Consider the following 18546-nt stretch of genomic DNA (forward strand, 5'->3'; position numbering starts at 1 on the left):
GGGTCAAAAGGTCAGAGTCTGTAATAGGTTTATAACTTGAGAACAGTTGAAGGGATCCAAGTTAAACTTGGTACAGGTATGCATAATGATGTAAAGATGAACCGATTCGATTTTGGGGTGAAATGTCAGATGTCCCGTTAGGTAAAAATTATTTTGTCGAGCTAACTTGTGAACCAGTCATGGTATTTTCACCAAACTTGGTATAAATATATATTATGATCAAAAGATGAAGTGATTAGATTTTGGCAAAGGTCAGAGGTCCAAGTTTACACAGGTAAACACAGGTTTACACAGGTACAAGTTTACCAACCACAGGTAAAAATGTGTTACTTGGGAACAGCTGAAAAGACAAATCAAATTTTGTACAAGTATGTATAATGTGGGTGCAGACATTTCGGTCGACGTTGTGACGGTGAAGATTCGTTCTGGTTCTACCTGTAGCCTGATACGTCCTTGTCTGGAAACTCTACCGCTCTCATCACATTATCATTCTCATCAAAACTCTTCCAACGAAGCTCTTCTTTTGACTTTTGGAACAGCTAGAAGTCTGAGTGGTTCAAATCTGGTGAAATGATTGGATGGGAAAGCAACTCATAACCATAGCTGGTTGCCAAAATCTGAGCTGCCTGTTGATTCATTTCCCTGGAAAAGCAGCCACTTCATGATTTTTCCAGCCATGTTTGGAATTTCTGCTCATTCTTGATTACGTCTCACAGCCGCCGAAGTGCGTAGGTGTAGTGCTACCTAATTAAATGTCTCACTTTTAGGGAGCAAATCAAGTCGTGATCACCCTTTTACTGTCCCAGAAAACAGTAGCCATGACATCAACCGTTTGATTTTGTCAATGTTTGATGTACGCTAATTGCAATGGGAAAGAAGAGGAAGTAATGTTTCCAGAGTGAGCTCTTGTTTAAAGCACGAGGTTTGCACACAAACTCATCCGAGTCCAAGATGATCATATTTCTTTATTCTGTTAAACATTTCTTTTTTTTTACAGGTTTGGCATTGATGTGGACCTCTTTCTCTCATTTGCATATATTTGATCAACAATCTTTATCTGACAATAGCACTTTGCCCAGTAATGCGTCTGTCCTTGGAGTTTTATTTATTTTTGTGTAAAGGTATGCAGAGGTCCAGGCTCAGACAAGAGCAGTGTAACATGATGGAGAGTTGTGAAAACCAAACCGAATTGCAAGGATTGCCCCAAGTTGAAATTCCAAAACCCAAGAAGTCAAATTCATACAGATTGTACAATGTTAAACTGGGATGGCAATCTTGATCACAACTGTGTAATCCTCACTATAATTCACGGACCGGTGTGTGTGATTGTTTGTCTGTCGCGCTACTCCTACAGTTTTGGCCCAATTACATCCAGACTTGCTATGTAGGATTAGCATGACCCCAAATAGTGCATATGGATGTTTTTTTAATGTTTTTTTTTTAACGTTGCTGGTGGTCTTGATGAGGTGTGGGGGAGGAAGGTGAACACAAATTCTCTATGCAAATATGTATCATGTAGCGCCCCCTTCAGGTGGGAGGTGGTATCACAAGTCCCCACACTACGGTGCAGCATTCCTGGTTCCTCTTGTGCAGAGGTTTTATCCAGTAAAGTGTTTTGAATTAAAAGGCAGTAGACATGTTTTTGCTTGGTGTGTAACCTATATATATTTTTTTTCAGGAGTGATTGAGGGAGTTGTTGGTTACCTATACACCACCCAAATATAGGTATCTGTCAGAAGGACGTGTTGTATGCTTAGAACAACATCACCTGTACGGTAAGTACTCTGCTAGTCTCAAATAATCGAGACTTCATTGCTTATTATTTTGTTAGGCAAAAATTAAAATGTGCATATAAAACAAGCTGCATTGAAGTGGTAACCCATCAAGAAGAGAGCAAGGTGCATAATAACAATACAAGACAAGTAGGGGTTTAAACAGTGTTATCCTATCCTTTGCAGCAGATTTTTTGCTAGGAGTAAAATTGCCACTGTTGATTGCAGCAGGAATTTGTTAATTGCTCACGGTGCCGGCAACAGCTCGCCTTCTCTTTGTGAAGGACACTGTGGGATGTTTAACGTCCACCAACTAATCCCAGCAGACGGGATGCCCATTAAACATCCATCTGAGGGACATTGGATCACCCTGCCTGTGAAACACCAGGATGTCAGTTTATAGCTGGGTTGGGATTCAACCCCAGGCTAGACAGCTCAGAAGTCAGTGTGCATATCTCTGAGTTATAGTCTATCCTTCCAGCCCAAATGTCTGATGAAAATTGCACTTTGATTACAATAAGCCATCAAAAGGCTATGGGCTCGTTGAGCAAAAGAAAAGGCACAGATATTCTTTGCTCCAGGAGACGAGATCTTCAGCGAAGCATACCCAGGGAGTTTGCTCTGCCCACCTGGCTCAACGTATGCTGCTGTCCTTCTGCCTGGCCATTTTGAGCTCTGCTTGCAGCCTTTCAAACTTGAGGCGAAACCACTCCTGCGCCTCTTTCAGGCTGGCTGATACCTGTCGGAAAGAAAGGAGAACAAAATTGAATTAGTCACAAGAATGTGTTCAAAAGCTTGCTGGATGGAGAAAAGCCTATTGCTTTGCCGCTTTTATTAACGAGCAATTGAGAGAAGCCTGCTGTCGAAGAAAGAGCATTCTGACGTGCGAGTGCTCAGAGCTGTTGTGATAGAGCAAGCCGTATCGGAAAGGGACATCGTAATAAATCACCGAGTTCCTGTGCCTCGGTTTCTTCTACATGAACAGGTTTTACACAAGTTGGGTAATGAGCATTGTTAAAAATGTGGAAAAAACATGACCTCGTTCCATCCTCGTGGTTCTCGCTTATTTTCGAGGCTGGATTTTGTCATTTTACTTTTGGGACATGGTACAGTTAGATTGATATTAAAAATAATAATAATTGTGTACATCCTGAAACCTTGGAGCGTTGAATATGATTTGTGGGTAGAAATGTACCAAAGGAGTTCATCGGTATGGATCGGTACCCAAAGTTGAAGTCCTGTTCCCAAAGGTTGTCTTATCAAATATTGCATCCTTGGAACTTGGGGCACATGCCAAAAGCATTTCCATTAAGCAAGGTTATTAGGAATGATGCACCTCAAAATTATAACTAGTAATATCATACATTCATAATTTGTGACCACAAAGTACAGTCATCCTCATCTTAAATGCCATTCCTTGGTTGTCCAACAATAACTTCAAGAATATTGTTACGTTTGGGGGGGTAGGTGAAGAAATACCTTTGGAAAGTTAGGAATGTATAGCTTAGAATGGACCGTATGCCGCGAAGAAGAAGAATCTCTATTGAGTAGGTTGACTGTGGGCAAGGGTGTTTGCATGTCGCCATAAGGGGCGCGGTTTTTGTGTTAACTAGTTGTAGGGCGTAAGATTAATAAATCCCAGTGTGTAATTGGCTCCCTGTAATTTTTCCTTTTGTTTTATTTCATCACAAAAGGGCCGCCACTACAATAACCATAATCGCCCGACAGAAATCCGAACATTTGCCAATCAGCAAAGGAATCCCGCCCGGCCGAACATCCCCGAAGGACGGCTAGGCTCTGCCTCGGAGGACTGGAATTGACAGGCCATGCCCCGAGCTTTGTCATTGGGCGTCAAGAGTGGCCATGAGGCCACGCCCCAAAGGACGATTGGTTGGGTAGATTCGTCGGTGCTGGGCGATTGGTCAAAAGGATGACGTCATCGGGATACTCCGAGAAAAAGCAATAGGAGATGACATTTTCTCTCTCTTTTGTGCTGGCTTTCAAAGAGAACGCCTGCGTTTGCCTTTTGCTCTTGTCCTGGTCTTGGTCACGGCGGTCGCTGGGTTGTTTTGCGTGGGAGGACGATGGGCGCTTGTCTGTGTGCGCTGGAAGGATCATCGGAGCCTTGTTAGCGAAAGAGGGCCACCTGCATGGATTACCTCACGGTCGGGGTGCAACGAAAAAGCATCTCCATGCCATTGTTGGAGTGGGACCTGCACGCGGCTTCGGCCGTTTTGGAACTGCCGACTAGATCGACGTCCTCGCTGGAACAGTAAAGCTGAGTTAAGTAACATTATTTTCTTCTTTTCTTTTTATCATTCCCCTGTCTGTATATGAGTCGGATGGAGGATCCTCAACCTAGGAATTTTAGTTTACCTCACCTTTTGTTATCTTTTACATTACTGTAAATAAATTTATATTTGTTGAATTTTACTTTTCTGTCCTGTCTCGTTTCTTTGTTCTGTGGGTTTGGATTAACCCCATGTCAGCCGTCCGATCAGGTAAGGCTTCGGGCTTTCCTGCGCGGGCGAAAAGATAATCCCGCCAGGGTTCAAAGTACGCCTCAGAGTTAACAACGTTCGGCTTTCCGTCGTCCTGAGGTGTTCACAGGGCTGACACGACAATATAAGGGCAATGTAAATGGAATTTGAGGGATTGAGAGATGGTGATAATCTTAGCTATGATGTACTGGATGGTTCACTTTTATAATTCACAAAACACATGAAGCTTATTTCCCTACAGTGCATTGCAAATAAAGATTCCAATGTAGACATCTCTGCTTAATGCTAAAGATTTGTACTCGTGAAAATTAATACTCGCACATTTCATGGTCTGTGATAATGTCCCATAGGCCGATCAGGTAAGGCTTCGGGCTTTCCTGCGCGGGCGAAAAGATAATCCCGCCAGGGTTCAAAGTACGCCTCAGAGTTAACAACGTTCGGCTTTCCGTCGTCCTGAGGTGTTCACAGGGCTGACACGACAATATAAGGGCAATGTAAATGGAATTTGAGGGATTGAGAGATGGTGATAATCTTAGCTATGATGTACTGGATGGTTCACTTTTATAATTCACAAAACACATGAAGCTTATTTCCCTACAGTGCATTGCAAATAAAGATTCCAATGTAGACATCTCTGCTTAATGCTAAAGATTTGTACTCGTGAAAATTAATACTCGCACATTTCATGGTCTGTGATAATGTCCCATAGGATTGTACGTGCATTCTCAGTTGGCCTGCTGATCGCATTGTTACCAAGGAGCAATGATGCCCCTGATGTAAATGTGCAGTCTACCTATAGGTAAGGGTTGGAACTTGGCCATGGTGCTGACAACGACTCAGCTAATCTCTGTTGAAAGTCACTCTTGCATCGGTGTTGGTTTTACGGTGAAGGTGGCTGGCTTGAGATCCAAGGGTCCTGAGTTTGAGCCCCTGTCAGACCGTTGAATTAACACCAGGTGGGTTGACTCAGCCTGTCATCCTTCCGAGGTCGGCAAAATGATTACAAGCTTACTGTTAATGGGGGACATTGCATCAGCGGCAACGCTGCACCCCCAGGAAATGCAGCCACCGCCACCCTTGCATCATTAATATTCGCCGGTAACAGATACTCACAGATGGGTCCAATCCGACAAACGGCACACAAAGGGATGAAACACCTCCATGTCTGTAAAATCCCATTGCGAGTCGAGAATAGAACACAGACGACTGGAAGACCTCCACTGTCCAACTCTGGAACGCTTTACCTTCTCATGTCTTTCCAAACACTTACGATCTTCCCCTTTTCAAAAAGAAGATTTTTTTTTTTTACTTCCTCAAAAACTCTTAGACTATTCTCTTTCCTCACTTTTCTATCAATGCAGCTATTTTATTTAAGGTCTGGCCTCTGAGGACTATATAGTCCGTGACTGGAGCCTTCGACATAAAAAAAAAGGCGGCACGAACGTGTGTGCACTAACTGAGCTATCTTAGTCGTACCTGCTGATCAAGATGCAAGTCAGTGACTGACTGAACAACAGTTTTTCTTCTTTCTTTTTTTTCACGAGTAAAGTTTTCATTTTCAGCATTGCCTTGAAAAATGATGCAATTAATATTAGGCCTCACCATCTGATTTTTGTAGCCATTTAGCTTTTATACTCAGGTCCTCATGTATAATGGCTATACACAGTCCCATTATAAGACCACATGGTGGTCAAAACGCTGGCTCTGAGCCTTGCTTACAAGGCGGCTATACTCGTTAGTGGTTCCTTAGTTTTTGAAAATGTACAAGCAGGTTGCGAGGGTTCGTTTCCAGTTTAGGTGTGCCGTCCCATTAATTTTGTTAATACAGTGCAAGTCAAATAACAAAACGTAATGCAAACCTATGGAGGATCAGGCAAGAGGCAATTTTGAAGCAATGTTTCATGCTTTGTTGATATTGGCAGAGCGGAGAATGATGGTGTAGGGATTGCAAATGACTCGTTATAACTGGGATCTTAATGATGAAATCTTTCAGTATCGGGTATCGGGCTTCTTGGAAAAAAAAAAACAGAGCCAATGAAATATGATCATCGTGTTCGTTTCCTTGATTCCCAAAAATAGTGCCGGGCATTGGGCAGCCCACCTGTTGCGACTCGTAGCTGGCTTGCAGGAGTTTGTGTTTCAGCTCTGTGTTTTTCTCCATCAAGTGTGCCATTTTCTCTTCACTTTTCTGCAGAGAATACAGCGCATGCTATGAGGGACACAAATTCCCAGTTTTCTCAAAAGAGATAGAACGCGCATCTGCCCTGCACTTTGTTTGATTTTTGACGACATTTATATGAAGGATTGAAAATAAATTGGCATGGAGTGAGTGCGGGGCGGCACCTGTCTCTGGGTACGTTCCTCTTGTAGCTCAACTTCCATATGCTGCACTTGTGTCGAGGAGGCGTTGCAGGCAGAGTTCAGAGCAGCCACTTCCTCCATCAGCTGCTGTGACTGCCGCTCACACCGTTCAAAATGCACCACCTCATCAGGACAGAGCAAGACATGGCATGTGCTTTTAAAGTGAAAAATATACACAAAGAATTAAGTTAAGCACCCCCCCCCGTTTTTTTACAACCTCGCACATTACAAGTTTGTTGTCGTCAAAACAGTGTAATATACCCATGATATTGCTATATTTTCTGGAGAAGTGATATTATGGTCACATAAAAACATAACAATCATGCCGTTTTCAATATTTTATTCTGAATAATTTAAGGTGAAATTTTTTGGGAATTTTAGGCATATTTTCACCTCAATTTAAGTATGGAGCTATAGGTCCATCACGGACAGTGTGGATGACGTTTATGTTTTCTAACGTACAGTCATTGTTCTGAGAAGACCTCTAGCGATCTTTGCGTCAATAACGTGTGTAGGACCCACGTGATCGGATGGAGCAAGGTGCTGTGACAACCATCCCCTGGCCTGCGTACAGTCCTGACCTGAACCCCCTCGAGCACGTTTGGGACATGTTGGGACGACAAATTGCGAAGATGGTCCCTCCAATAGCCAATCTGGATGAATTGGAACGTGCATTACATCGGGAATGGAACAACCTGCCACAGCAACGCATACGACGGCTTACAGGGTCTATGAGACGTAGGGTTGAGTCAGTGATCCGATCACGTGGGTCCTACACACGTTATTGACGCAAAGATCGCTAGAGGTCTTCTCAGAACAATGACTGTACGTTAGAAAACATAAACGTCATCCACACTGTCCGTGATGGACCTATAGCTCCATACTTAAATTGAGGTGAAAATATGCCTAAAATTCCCAAAAAATTTCACCTTAAATTATTCAGAATAAAATATTGAAAACGGCATGATTGTTATGTTTTTATGTGACCATAATATCACTTTTCCAGAAAATATAGCAATATCATGGGTATATTACACTGTTTTGACGACAACAAACTTGTAATGTGCGAGGTTGTAAAAAAACGGGGGGGTGCTTAACTTAATTCTTTGTGTATACATGGATAAAATTTTAAAACCTGAAATTTATAAGGTATGATCAATAATTCACTTTACATCTTTAAATGAAAAACAAAAGCTGCACCATGAATCAGCAAATGCAACCCTTGTGAATTTCCCAGTACAGTAAACCCTTAAACATCGCGCAGGGGATACATTCCTGAAAAGTGCCATAAGATCAAAAACTGTGAAAGTAAGTATCGTACTTAAACCTCATGGGAAAAATGGGGTTAGGTTCCTGGAAAATATACAGGAAGGTGGGTGACAGCCAAAAATAAACATATCACAATTGCAATGAATGTCTAAAATCAATATAAAGCATGTGAACATTTAAATCAACAAGTAATCAATATATAACATGTAAACATTGAAATAAACATGCAAAATAAATATAAAACATGCAAAACATTGAAATGAATGTGTAAAATAAATGCGTAAACATTGAAATAAATGTGTAAAATAAATAGAAAACATGTAACATTGAAATAAACATGTAAAATAAATATAAAACATGTAGCATTGAAATAAGTATGTAAAATAAATACTAAGCATAACAGAGCCTGGTGTTGGCTTCGCGGTTCGGGTGCAGGCTTGGGAATTTCCCCCATCTTTACGGATGGAATAATTCTCCCATCCTTGCAGACGGGTTAATTCCCCTATCCTTGCTGAGGGGTTAATAATTCCCCTATCTTTGCGGACTGGATAATTCCCCCATCTGTGAGAAGGCGTTCATTTCCCCATTCTAAAGGCAGGCCATTCACCCATCTTTGAGGATGGGTCAACTCCCCCATCCTTGAGGATGGGACAATCCCCCCGTTCTTTCAGACGGGCTAATTGCCCCATCGATGAGGACGGGTTAATTTCCCCCATCCATGAGGACACATTCATTCCTATATCCTTACGGACAGATTAACTCCTCCAGAATTAGCACACCTGTAATACCCCTTCACACCGGAAGTGGCACTGTACGATACATACAGATTTTGCTGCCCCTCTGTTACGGATTTATGTGAATTACTATTCAGGTCTTTGCTTATTAATGTGTAGTCGATTAAAGGTTGTTGTGATTAAAGGGTCAGGAGCCCTTCTGGGGAAAAGGAGACCGGAAACGGAAGAAAAAAGACACGAGGTCTGGGAGAAGCGGCGATTCTCTTCTTCTTCCTCGCCCAGCGCCGAGAAGAGCGGTATCGATATTGAGCAGCGGGGAACGCTGCGTTTGAAAGCCCGTCTGGCGAGAGGAGTTACCTGGGCGGGGTAATTACCCATTTACACGTCAAGTCGCCGTGGGTTCGTGCACGGAACCCAGCGTCCGGCACAGTTCGCCTCACCGTCTACAAGGACGCGTACGGGTCGCACCTTGGGCCTCGCGCGCGTTGCAAGCTGCGCTTGGTTTTGCCCCGTTGCTTGGCAAGGAGGTGTGCGCTGCAGCAGCTGTCCCCGGTACGAGACGTGCACGTTTGGAGCACGTCCGCCCGGGGTTCGTTCAACCGCCCGTGTGCGGAGAAGAGAGACATTGTGAGGGACAGTGACCCAAGTGGTCGTGAGTGGGGACAGGGGGGGACACATATGTAAGATGGCCATCTTCGTAATATTGATTGTGGATTGTTGATGGTTGTTGATTGCTCGGGGAATATATTATTGATTACTCCGGATCCTTGGTGTGGGGTTTCTTATTGACTGAAATTCATATTGATTGCGTTACGAAAGCGTATAAATCATAGATCTTTCTGGCGGAGTTCCTCTCACGGTCCGGGGGTCACCGAGACCAGGTAGTCACCGGGAGGACCACGTAACAGAATTGGGGGCTCGTCCAAATTACAATTTGCGGATTCACAATTGGGTCTACGTCCGGGATCTATAAAATTTTCTAAATTTTAGTCCGGGAAAGAATTCCCAAGAGTGGGAACTTTTCCAACGTTCCCAAAATTGTTTTGCTCTGTCGACAAAACAACAACAAAAAAAACAAAAAAAACAATAGCAATAATAGTAAGACTGTTGCTTTTCTTTGTTGGTAAAGTCTTGGGTGAAGGTTAACAGGTGTTAACGATAGTCACCATGGCGTTTGTTGCACAGAACTTTGCGGTAACACCTAGTGAGGCACAGTTCCGAGCGTTACTAAAAGCGGACCTCTTGAAATTGGCCAAACATTTTAACTTGGAGGTCCGAACTAATTTGAGGAAGGCAGAGTTGCAGACCACGGTGATACAGTCTATGGTGGGATTAGGAACATGGGACGAGTTAGCCTGGCAGTGGCTACCCGAAGAACCAGAAGACGTTGAGCTCCGGAAACTGGAGTTGCAATTACGGAGCCAGGAACGGATCAAAGAAGAAGAAAGGAAAGCAGAAAAGGAAAGAGCAGAAGAAGAAAGGAAAGCAGAAGAGAGGAGAGAAACAAGCAGAGGAAAGGAGAGTGGAACGAGAACTCCAGGAAAGGTTAAAAGAAGAAGAAAGGAAAGCAGAAAAGGAAAGAGCAGAAGAAGAAAGGAAAGCAGAAGAGAGGAGAGAAGAGAAACAAGCAGAGGAAAGGAGAGTGGAACGAGAACTCCAGGAAAGGTTAGAAGGGAGAAAAGCAGAGGAGAGGAGAGCTGCCAGGGAACTCGAAGCAGAGGAGAGAAAAGCCGAAAGGGAGTTGAAGGAACGTGATCTGGCGCTTCAGCAAGAGATTAAATTCAAGGAGCTGGAGGTAATGAGAGAACGGGGAGAGGTACCACCCTTGCTGACGGGGTCGACACCTAGCCAGAACACCTGGGATGTGGGCAGACATGTGAGGCTGGTTCCACCCTTCAGTGAAAAGGAAGTCACTCAATTTTTTCCACACTTTGAGAAAGTGGCTCGACAGTTAAACTGGCCGGAGGAGGCCTGGACCATACTAGTGCAAAGTGTGCTGGTGGGTAAAGCTCAAGAGATTTATTCGGCGTTACCAATGGACCAATGTGCAGATTATGAGGTATTGAAGAAGCATATCCTCAAAGCCGATGAGTTGGTTCCGGAAGCTTACCGGCAAAAATTCAGGAATGCCAGGAAGATGGAGAGTGAGACCCATGTGGAGTTTGCTAGAGTGAAAGAAAACATGTTTGATCGGTGGTGTGAGTCAAAAGGAGTCGGGAACGACTTCGAAGCATTGCGTGACCTGATGCTGGTGGAGGAATTTCAACAGTGTGTCCACGAGGACATCAAAGTGTACCTGCAGGAAAAGAAAGTACCGAAGTTGTGGGACGCAGCCACCATGGCAGATGATTATGCCTTAACACACCGGATAGGGGTCCACGAACCTAACTCCTCGCCTAGATCTCCGCAGGGGAGGTGTGGAACAGCAGGTGCGGAGAACGACAATACATGGCGGCGGCCTCGAGATGATTATGGGGACAACGCTGATACCCGAACTGTTCGAAATCAGGTGGCTACGGGCCCAAGACAAACTTATTTTTCGGGGGGCCCGAGGCAGACCACGAGTTTTTCCTCCGGGCCTACTTGCGCTTTTTGCAAGAAACCTGGACACTTGATGTCCAGTTGTTACCTCATGAAAAGGGAAAACCCAGAGTGGAGTCCGACTATTACCACTCCGAATGTGATGGCAAGCGTAAGAAATCGCCCACAGAAGAGTTACCAACCATTTATTTATGAGGGGTTGGTCTCACTCAAGGGAGACTTGACTAACCCAAGACCGGTTAGGGTTTTGAGGGACACAGGAGCCCATCAATCCTTAATGCTTGAAGGCATTTTGCCATTGTCAAAGAGTACCGCAACTGGTGATAGTGTTCGGTTACAAGGGATCGGTGGCTGTGTTAGTGCCCCACTTCATGTCATCCATTTGGAATCCGATTTGGTGTCAGGACCGGTCACCGTCGGTTTACAAGCCACGCTTCCTGTAGAGGGAGTATCTGTGATTATCGGGAATGATTTGGCCGGGGGGCAAATTTATGGTAACCCGAGGGTGGATAAAGAGCCCCGCAGGGGAAATAACACCACCCCAGCTCGGGATGGCGACAAAAGTTCCAAGTTATTTGTAGGGGGACTGAACTTCAACACAGAGGAAGAAGTTCTGACCTCTGTCTTCAACAGATATGGGCCGCTGGTGGAAGTGCGGGTGGTAAAAGACAGGGAAACGCAACGGTCAAGAGGGTTCGGCTTTGTCACGTTTACAAGCACAAGAGACGCCAGAGAGGCAGAGAAGAATTGGAATGGTAAGGCTTTGGAGGGTCGGACCATAACAGTAGGGAAGGCATTTCGTCGGCGTCGAGAGGTCTACAGAAGAGGACAACGTGGAGGTAGTTTTGGGGTTGGCAGCAGCCGATATTACTATGGAGGCTCCCAGAGTTACGGCACCTCCCGAAAGAATGAATGTCAGAGCACTGGCCGAGAAGGAGACCGCCAGTCAAGTAACGGCTGGGACAAGGGGTCCCACCGTAACTGTTAGGAGTCTGGAGAAGTTGAAGCACTAGATACGGGGGAGCCGCCGAGCCGGGGCTCCTACACGGACTAACCGTGAACGCCACGTTCTTAAAGGCGTCCAGGTAGTGAACTTTCCTGCACGGACTAACCGTGAACTCCACGTTCTTAAAGGCGTCCATGTAATGAACTTTCCTCCCCGGACTAACCGTGAACTCCACATTCCTTAAGGCGTCCATGTAGGGAATACTCAGCTGGGCCTCCCGAAAAAGTGCTATCGAGAGGTTTAAATTTGGGGGCTTTGGTCACCACCTCTTAACCGTCATTCAAGAGAAACTAGAAGTGGTTGACGCTTGGTCCAGAGTGAATTAATCTAGGGGTTTTGGTGAAATTTTGTTGCTTTATTTTTAAGTGATAATTGTGCCCGGGGGGAACTGATGATTTGGGGGTGTGAGTTATCTGGTTTGTTTATCCAAGTTGGCCGGCAAAGAAAGTTTTCGCTGGGGTCAAACTTTCTTTCTTGAAGGGGGGGAGTGTTACGGATTTATGTGAATTACTATTCAGGTCTTTGCTTATTAATGTGCAGTCGATTAAAGGTTGTTGTGATTAAAGGGTCAGGAGCTCTTCTGGGGAAAAGGAGACCGGAAACGGAAGAAAAAAGACACGAGGTCCGGGAGAAGCGGCGATTCTCTTCTTCTTCCTCGCCCAGCGCCGAGAAGAGCGGTATCGATATTGAGCAGCGGGGAACGCTGCGTTTGAAAGCCCGTCTGGCGAGAAGAGTTACCTGGGCGGGGTAATTACCCATTTACACGTCAAGTCGCCGTGGGTTCGTGCATGGAACCCAGCGTCCGGCACAGTTCGCCTCACCGTCTACAAGGACGTGTACGGGTCGCACCTTGGGCCTCGCGCGCGTTGCAAGCCGCGCTTGGTTTTGCCCCGTTGCTTGAAAAGGAGGTGTGCGCTGCAGCAGCTGTCCCCGGTACGAGACGTGCACGTTTGGAGCACGTCCGCCCGGGGTTCGTTCAACCGCCCGTGTGCGGAGAAGAGAGACATTGTGAGGGACAGTGACCCAAGTGGTCGTGAGTGGGGACAGGGGGGGACACATATGTAAGATGGCCATCTTCGTAATATTGATTGTGGATTGTTGATGGTTGTTGATTGCTCGGGAATATATTATTGATTACTCCGGATCCTTGGTGTGGGGTTTCTTATTGACTGAAATTCATATTGATTGCGTTACGAAAGCGTATAAATCATAGATCTTTCTGGCGGAGTTCCTCTCACGGTCCGGGGGTCACCGAGACCAGGTAGTCACCGGGAGGACCACGTAACACCTCCCACTCCCATGTCTCTCACCTTGAACATCACCGGGGACTCTTAAAAAAAACTTAAATTGCCTAAAATCTTGCTGTGCACAAAACGAATACAACCACCAGTTTTCAAATAATTCCATCCAGCGGTTTAGGAGTGCATAAAGAAGTTAAAGAAATGCTTCTCAAATTATATGATGATTAAACAGGATACTCGGATGATATTAAAGGAAGTTGGCTGGTTTAGTACCTGCTGTGCATTGTGCTTTTCGTTTTCCTTGCGCAGCCTTTTCAAGATATCGAGCTCAGCTTCCACCTCCTGCTCAAAATCACAACAGCAACACTCAATAGCAATCTTCCATGTCAAACTGATGAAATTAGCACATTGTTCGAAAAAGAAAACGTGGGAGGGTACGAGACGTGCATGCAAAAGACAACACACGGTTGTGCGTACCTTAATCTTGCGTGACTCTCCAAGCCGTGCTCTACGCAAACTCTGGTGAGCCAAAGCTGCCTCTTCCAGCTCCTTTAAGCGCTGCCGCAGCTCACGGTTTGCACGGCTCAACTCCGCAGTTCGCCCACGCTCATCTTCAGCCATCCTTTTAGTCTGTCACATGAATGCCTACTATTAGCCGAGCCCATAACGTCAACTGCTTTTTGCAAATGAGAACATGTTCATTACAATCTTCAACTTGAACTCCATAAGGTCTTCATTTATTATTCTCTTTCTGTATGCAAACATATAAGCTCATGGAAGAGAGGAGATGGGGGTCAATGGTAATGCACAAACAGTTGCGCAATCGGACAACAGGTGGACGCAATACACAAGAGAATGGATGAACGGGAAGAGAGGGAAGGAAACAGTCATTTTCTAATAGGTGGGATTGGTTATGGGAAGCGGGTGCAGGAGTTTCCATTTATTAGATTTGCTAGGAATGATAGATGTTCCATTTATCAAACCGGCCGTTTTAATCAATTCCATATCAGGAGAGTGACAGCTGGAGAGTGAGGCAGAGGCGCACCTGTCCTTCGCATAGGGTACTGCACGTTTGCCAGAGTATAAGAGAAGTTGTTTAGTAACATGACTCTGCCAATGACATTGCCTTGAGGTATTCCAGCCTCCATCGGGAGAGTAGAGGAGAGAGATCCATTGATAGGAAAGTGCTGACTGCATAAGGAACGAAATCAGAAAACCAGGTGTGAATGCAGCATTGTATGTAGCAGGAGAGCTCGACAAGCAGAGCAGGATACCTGACTGTCAAATGTCGAACATATGATTCTGACGATTGCTGAACGAGCAGCAGCATATCCAAAGTCGAGTGACCAATGATGGTCAGGGATAACACTGCTTGAAAAGAGGAAAGACAACATCAGCAGAGACAATATATTCCATGATTTTGCTGGGAATTGGATGCAATCTTACTGGCCTAAAATGGGAGGATGTGTTTGTGCACCATTTTTATGAATGGGAGGGATACTTACGGATCTCCAAGCACAAGGTAGGACAGGTTGAATAGAGCAGACAAAGGAAAAGCAAGAGCAGGATTTCAGAGCATGGGCACTGATGCCATCTGGCCATGTCCTCAATGGAGAGTTGAGGCTGGGGTGAGCTTTCTCTACCTTCTCAGGTGTGAAGGACACCGAGTCAAGAAGGCACTTGGTGCGAGGGGGTAATGAGGCCATCGTGGGATGGGTTGGACACTCGAGACTTGGAGGAAAACACAGAGGTAAAACATGCTGCCACGTCTCGAGCAGAATCTGAAGGGAATGATTAATATATAAATACATGATATATAAATGCTTGTTCAAATAAATTGTCCAAAAATGGCAATTTGGTAGCCATTTTGTTTATGCTAATTGGAAGGTCAAAAACTCAAAATTCGGCTTGGGAACCGGGTTAATCAAATTCAGCATACCCGAATTATGTTAAAAAGTGAGGTTCCCAACTTTTACCCAAAAATGCACCTAACATTCACATTTCTCAGAAATCCGTCTAGTCTATTCTAATGTTGGAACAACATGTATTTCCACTCAATGATGTCCAAATGTGGTTCATGCATGATGGTGCGCCTGCTCATGATGCTGCCAGTGTATGCCAAGCCCATGATTTGAACTTTACAGACAAATGGATTGGCCGTCGTGGTCCGGTTGAATGGCCACTGCGGTCTTGTGATTTAACAACACCCTGTGATTTCTTCCTTTGGGGTTGCCTCAAACACAAAGTGTATGCGAGAAATCCTACCACCCTTTGAGACTTGAAACAATTCATCCGTAATGAGACTGCTGCCTTAACGACTGAAACATGCAGAACTGTGTGTCAGTGTTTCGTCACGGCTCCAGTTGTGCACAGACAATGAAGGAAAGCAGTTTGAACATTTGAACTGATCTATTTCATGTATAATAGACTGATTAGACTTTAACGAGTAATTATGTTTTGTTTTTCACCAAAGAACAATAATAACTTAGTTGTTTGTTGCAGGTATCGTTCTTCAAAATGTGCCCAGGGTTTCTGGACCCCCCCCCCCCCCCCCCTGTAAATATATATATATAAATAAAATATTGTATACTGTAATTGGAGGAGCCACTTTTCCTTAAGGTACAAAATTTAGTAAAGAAAAACCACTTCTTTGTCCGTATGCAGCACAAGGCTGTGGGTTTGCAGCGGTGCCACTGATCCCCTCTGTAGGTTAGAATAGGAATTTAGAATTTGTTCAGGATGCCGGCGATAACTTGCCACCTCTTCACGAAAGCCACCATGGGATCTTTAACGTGCACCGACTTGTGCAGGCAGACAAGATGCCCAGCTTGATGACCATCCCTGGGACGGCACACTGCAATAAAATGCTCTGCCTGTGTAGCACCGGTCCGACAGTCAGATCAAGATTCAAATTCAGACTAGACAGCTCATATGTAAGGGCGCTACCTCCGAATCATCTTATCGGACTATTCGTGTGCACATCGCCACGAATTATGTGCAAGCGCTTTGTGGCATTACATGCCAATCGTGAATGAATCTTGGGTGCGAAGGTTATACCTCACCGATCTGTCGAGCTGCTGCTTTGCGAGCTTTGTCCTGTTCTGCTCGAAAGTTACGCCCCAGAGAGTCCAGCTGAGAAGCAAAAACTCCAGCCTGCTCACGATTGGCCTCCATGTCCCTGTTTCTGCACATTCACAAGTGAACACGACAATCTCAAACGTACAATAAAAGATGTTGCATTATTTGTGCCTCTTTCTCCATTGCTATTTTTCTTGTCACGTACCGCAGTGATTCCGTTTCCCGCAGCTTTTCCTGCAGGGAAGCAACCTTGTTTTGCAATTTCTTCAGCTCTTCACAGGATTTGTTACGTTCCTCCATGGTCTGACTCAATAATCCTTCGAAACGTGCCACCTTGCGCTGAGCACCTGATAGATCCTCAAATAGCTCAGTACGCTGCTTCTCACACTGAGACAGCTGAAGGCACAGTTAGATCACAAACCTTAACACTACCAAAGGTAGACAACCAAAAATGAAAAGCACACAAGAGAGAACAGCTCGAGATGGTTCTCTACATTATAGATAGGTAAAACCAAAAGTCAAATATTACATTGGGAGACTAGACCGGCACTCAGTAGATTATATATCAGTGAAAGATTTTTTTTTTTTTTTTTTTTTTTTTTTTTTTTTTTTGTATACAAGATCGAGGCTCGTGAAAGAGCTAAGATGGCATGGTATTTGGCATGGTATTTCAAAAAGTTGTGGACGGATTATGACTAAACTTGGTGGATGAGTTGGTTATACTACAAGAAAAAGCCGATTAGATTTTCGTTCAGGTCCGAATCCAGAAACGGCCCATCAGTGGGATACAAACCGTAAACTGTTCAGCCTGGCAGAGGTATGCGCTCTACTGAGTGCCGTTCTAGATATTGAGGTGCTGTGATTATTATTACTAGGGCATGCCCGTACTATATATATATCTAAAATTATATCCCCCCCCTCTATTTACATGAAATGGTTTGGTCCAAAGCGAACGGCTTGCGAGTACGGTGACAATCCCCCCCCCCCCCCTCTATTTACATGAAATGGTTTGGTCCAAAGCGAACGGCTTGCGAGTACGGTGACAATCCCCCCCCCCCTCTATTTACATGAAATGGTTTGGTCCAAAGCGAACGGCTTGCGGAGTTTGGTAAAGAAATCGCCATAGCGTGCACAAACGCGCAGGAAAGCGAAAGAATCGCAAAGTAGTTTTAATTAGTTTTAAAACATAGTTTAACGCCAACATAGTTTGCCAATGTGAAATAAATGAATACGCTCTCAAATGTGCCGTCCGAGGCAGAGTCTGTTCGCCACGTTCGGCACACGTGATAGCTCGCTGCTCTCTGATTGGTTGAATCGTTTTTTGGACATAGCTCGCTAACTACTTGTCCGATTAATATGAAACCTTGAAAAGGCACATCCTCGGGTCCCCAGCAATATACCTGGCAAGTTTAAAGTATATCGGACCCGTGGTTGTCGAGAAACAGCGGTCACAGACATACAGACATACATACATACATACACACAGAGATTACTGGAATTATAGATAGATTAATATAAAATTATTATTATTATTATTATTACTAAACCGATTCTTGCTAAATCCTTTTCATGGAAATGTCTCCTTTCCCCACAATTACACAGTTTGATGAAATTATCCAATCACTGCTTGACAATCTTGGGCCAAGCCTCACGAGATCTTGCCGGCGACGGCACGGTTTTTCGAAGCTGTACACGTTCTCCACGTTTTCGAAGTTAAGTAATTGTTCACAATTGTATTTTTGTCGAAACTGCATTTATCGTTCGGTGTGTGTACCTATAGTGTGTCCCTAGGAAGATTCTCGGTGTTAATCTTTCATAAATTAATCGTTTCTGTTTGCCCCACGTGTGCGGCCTTGTAGCCTGAGGCTTCCCCCGTCGAAGTTTGTTCACTTAAGTTCCTTCCTTCGCTGTTTTTGCTTGGTTCTTCGATTTTTCCCTTCTCCCCCGAACATCTACTCTTTGTTTAACGTTTTACCCCCCCCCCCCCCAAAAACAAACAAACAAAAAAAAAACATTTATTTCCCTTTCTCCACGTGTGCTGTT

At 44.6% G+C, this 18546-nt stretch overlaps 1 protein-coding gene across 5 annotated transcripts in view; it reads right to left on the minus strand.

The window, feature by feature from the left end:
* Positions 1-952: 952 nt before the first annotated feature.
* The window catches only part of CCDC150 (coiled-coil domain containing 150), a 37214-nt gene continuing 19620 nt past the window's right edge, over positions 953-18546 (minus strand). For 4 of the 5 annotated variants that reach the window (XM_068112157.2, XM_078775607.1, XM_068112155.2 and 1 more), the window contains 7 exons: positions 16709-16899; positions 16483-16609; positions 13903-14055; positions 13699-13767; positions 6617-6757; positions 6375-6461; positions 953-2511 (listed from right to left, as the gene is read on the minus strand). In XM_068112157.2, coding sequence (XP_067968258.2) covers positions 2407-2511; positions 6375-6461; positions 6617-6757; positions 13699-13767; positions 13903-14055; positions 16483-16609; positions 16709-16899 — 873 coding nt within the window. In that variant the 3' untranslated portion in view covers positions 953-2406. The remainder of the gene's footprint in view (positions 2512-6374; positions 6462-6616; positions 6758-13698; positions 13768-13902; positions 14056-16482; positions 16610-16708; positions 16900-18546) is intronic. The other variant, XM_078775606.1, reaches the window with a different exon arrangement.

Source organism: Myxine glutinosa, chromosome 4, assembly GCF_964187855.1.
Source record: "Myxine glutinosa chromosome 4, kmMyxGlut1.1, whole genome shotgun sequence".
In the NCBI taxonomy this organism is placed as follows: domain Eukaryota; kingdom Metazoa; phylum Chordata; class Myxini; order Myxiniformes; family Myxinidae; genus Myxine; species Myxine glutinosa.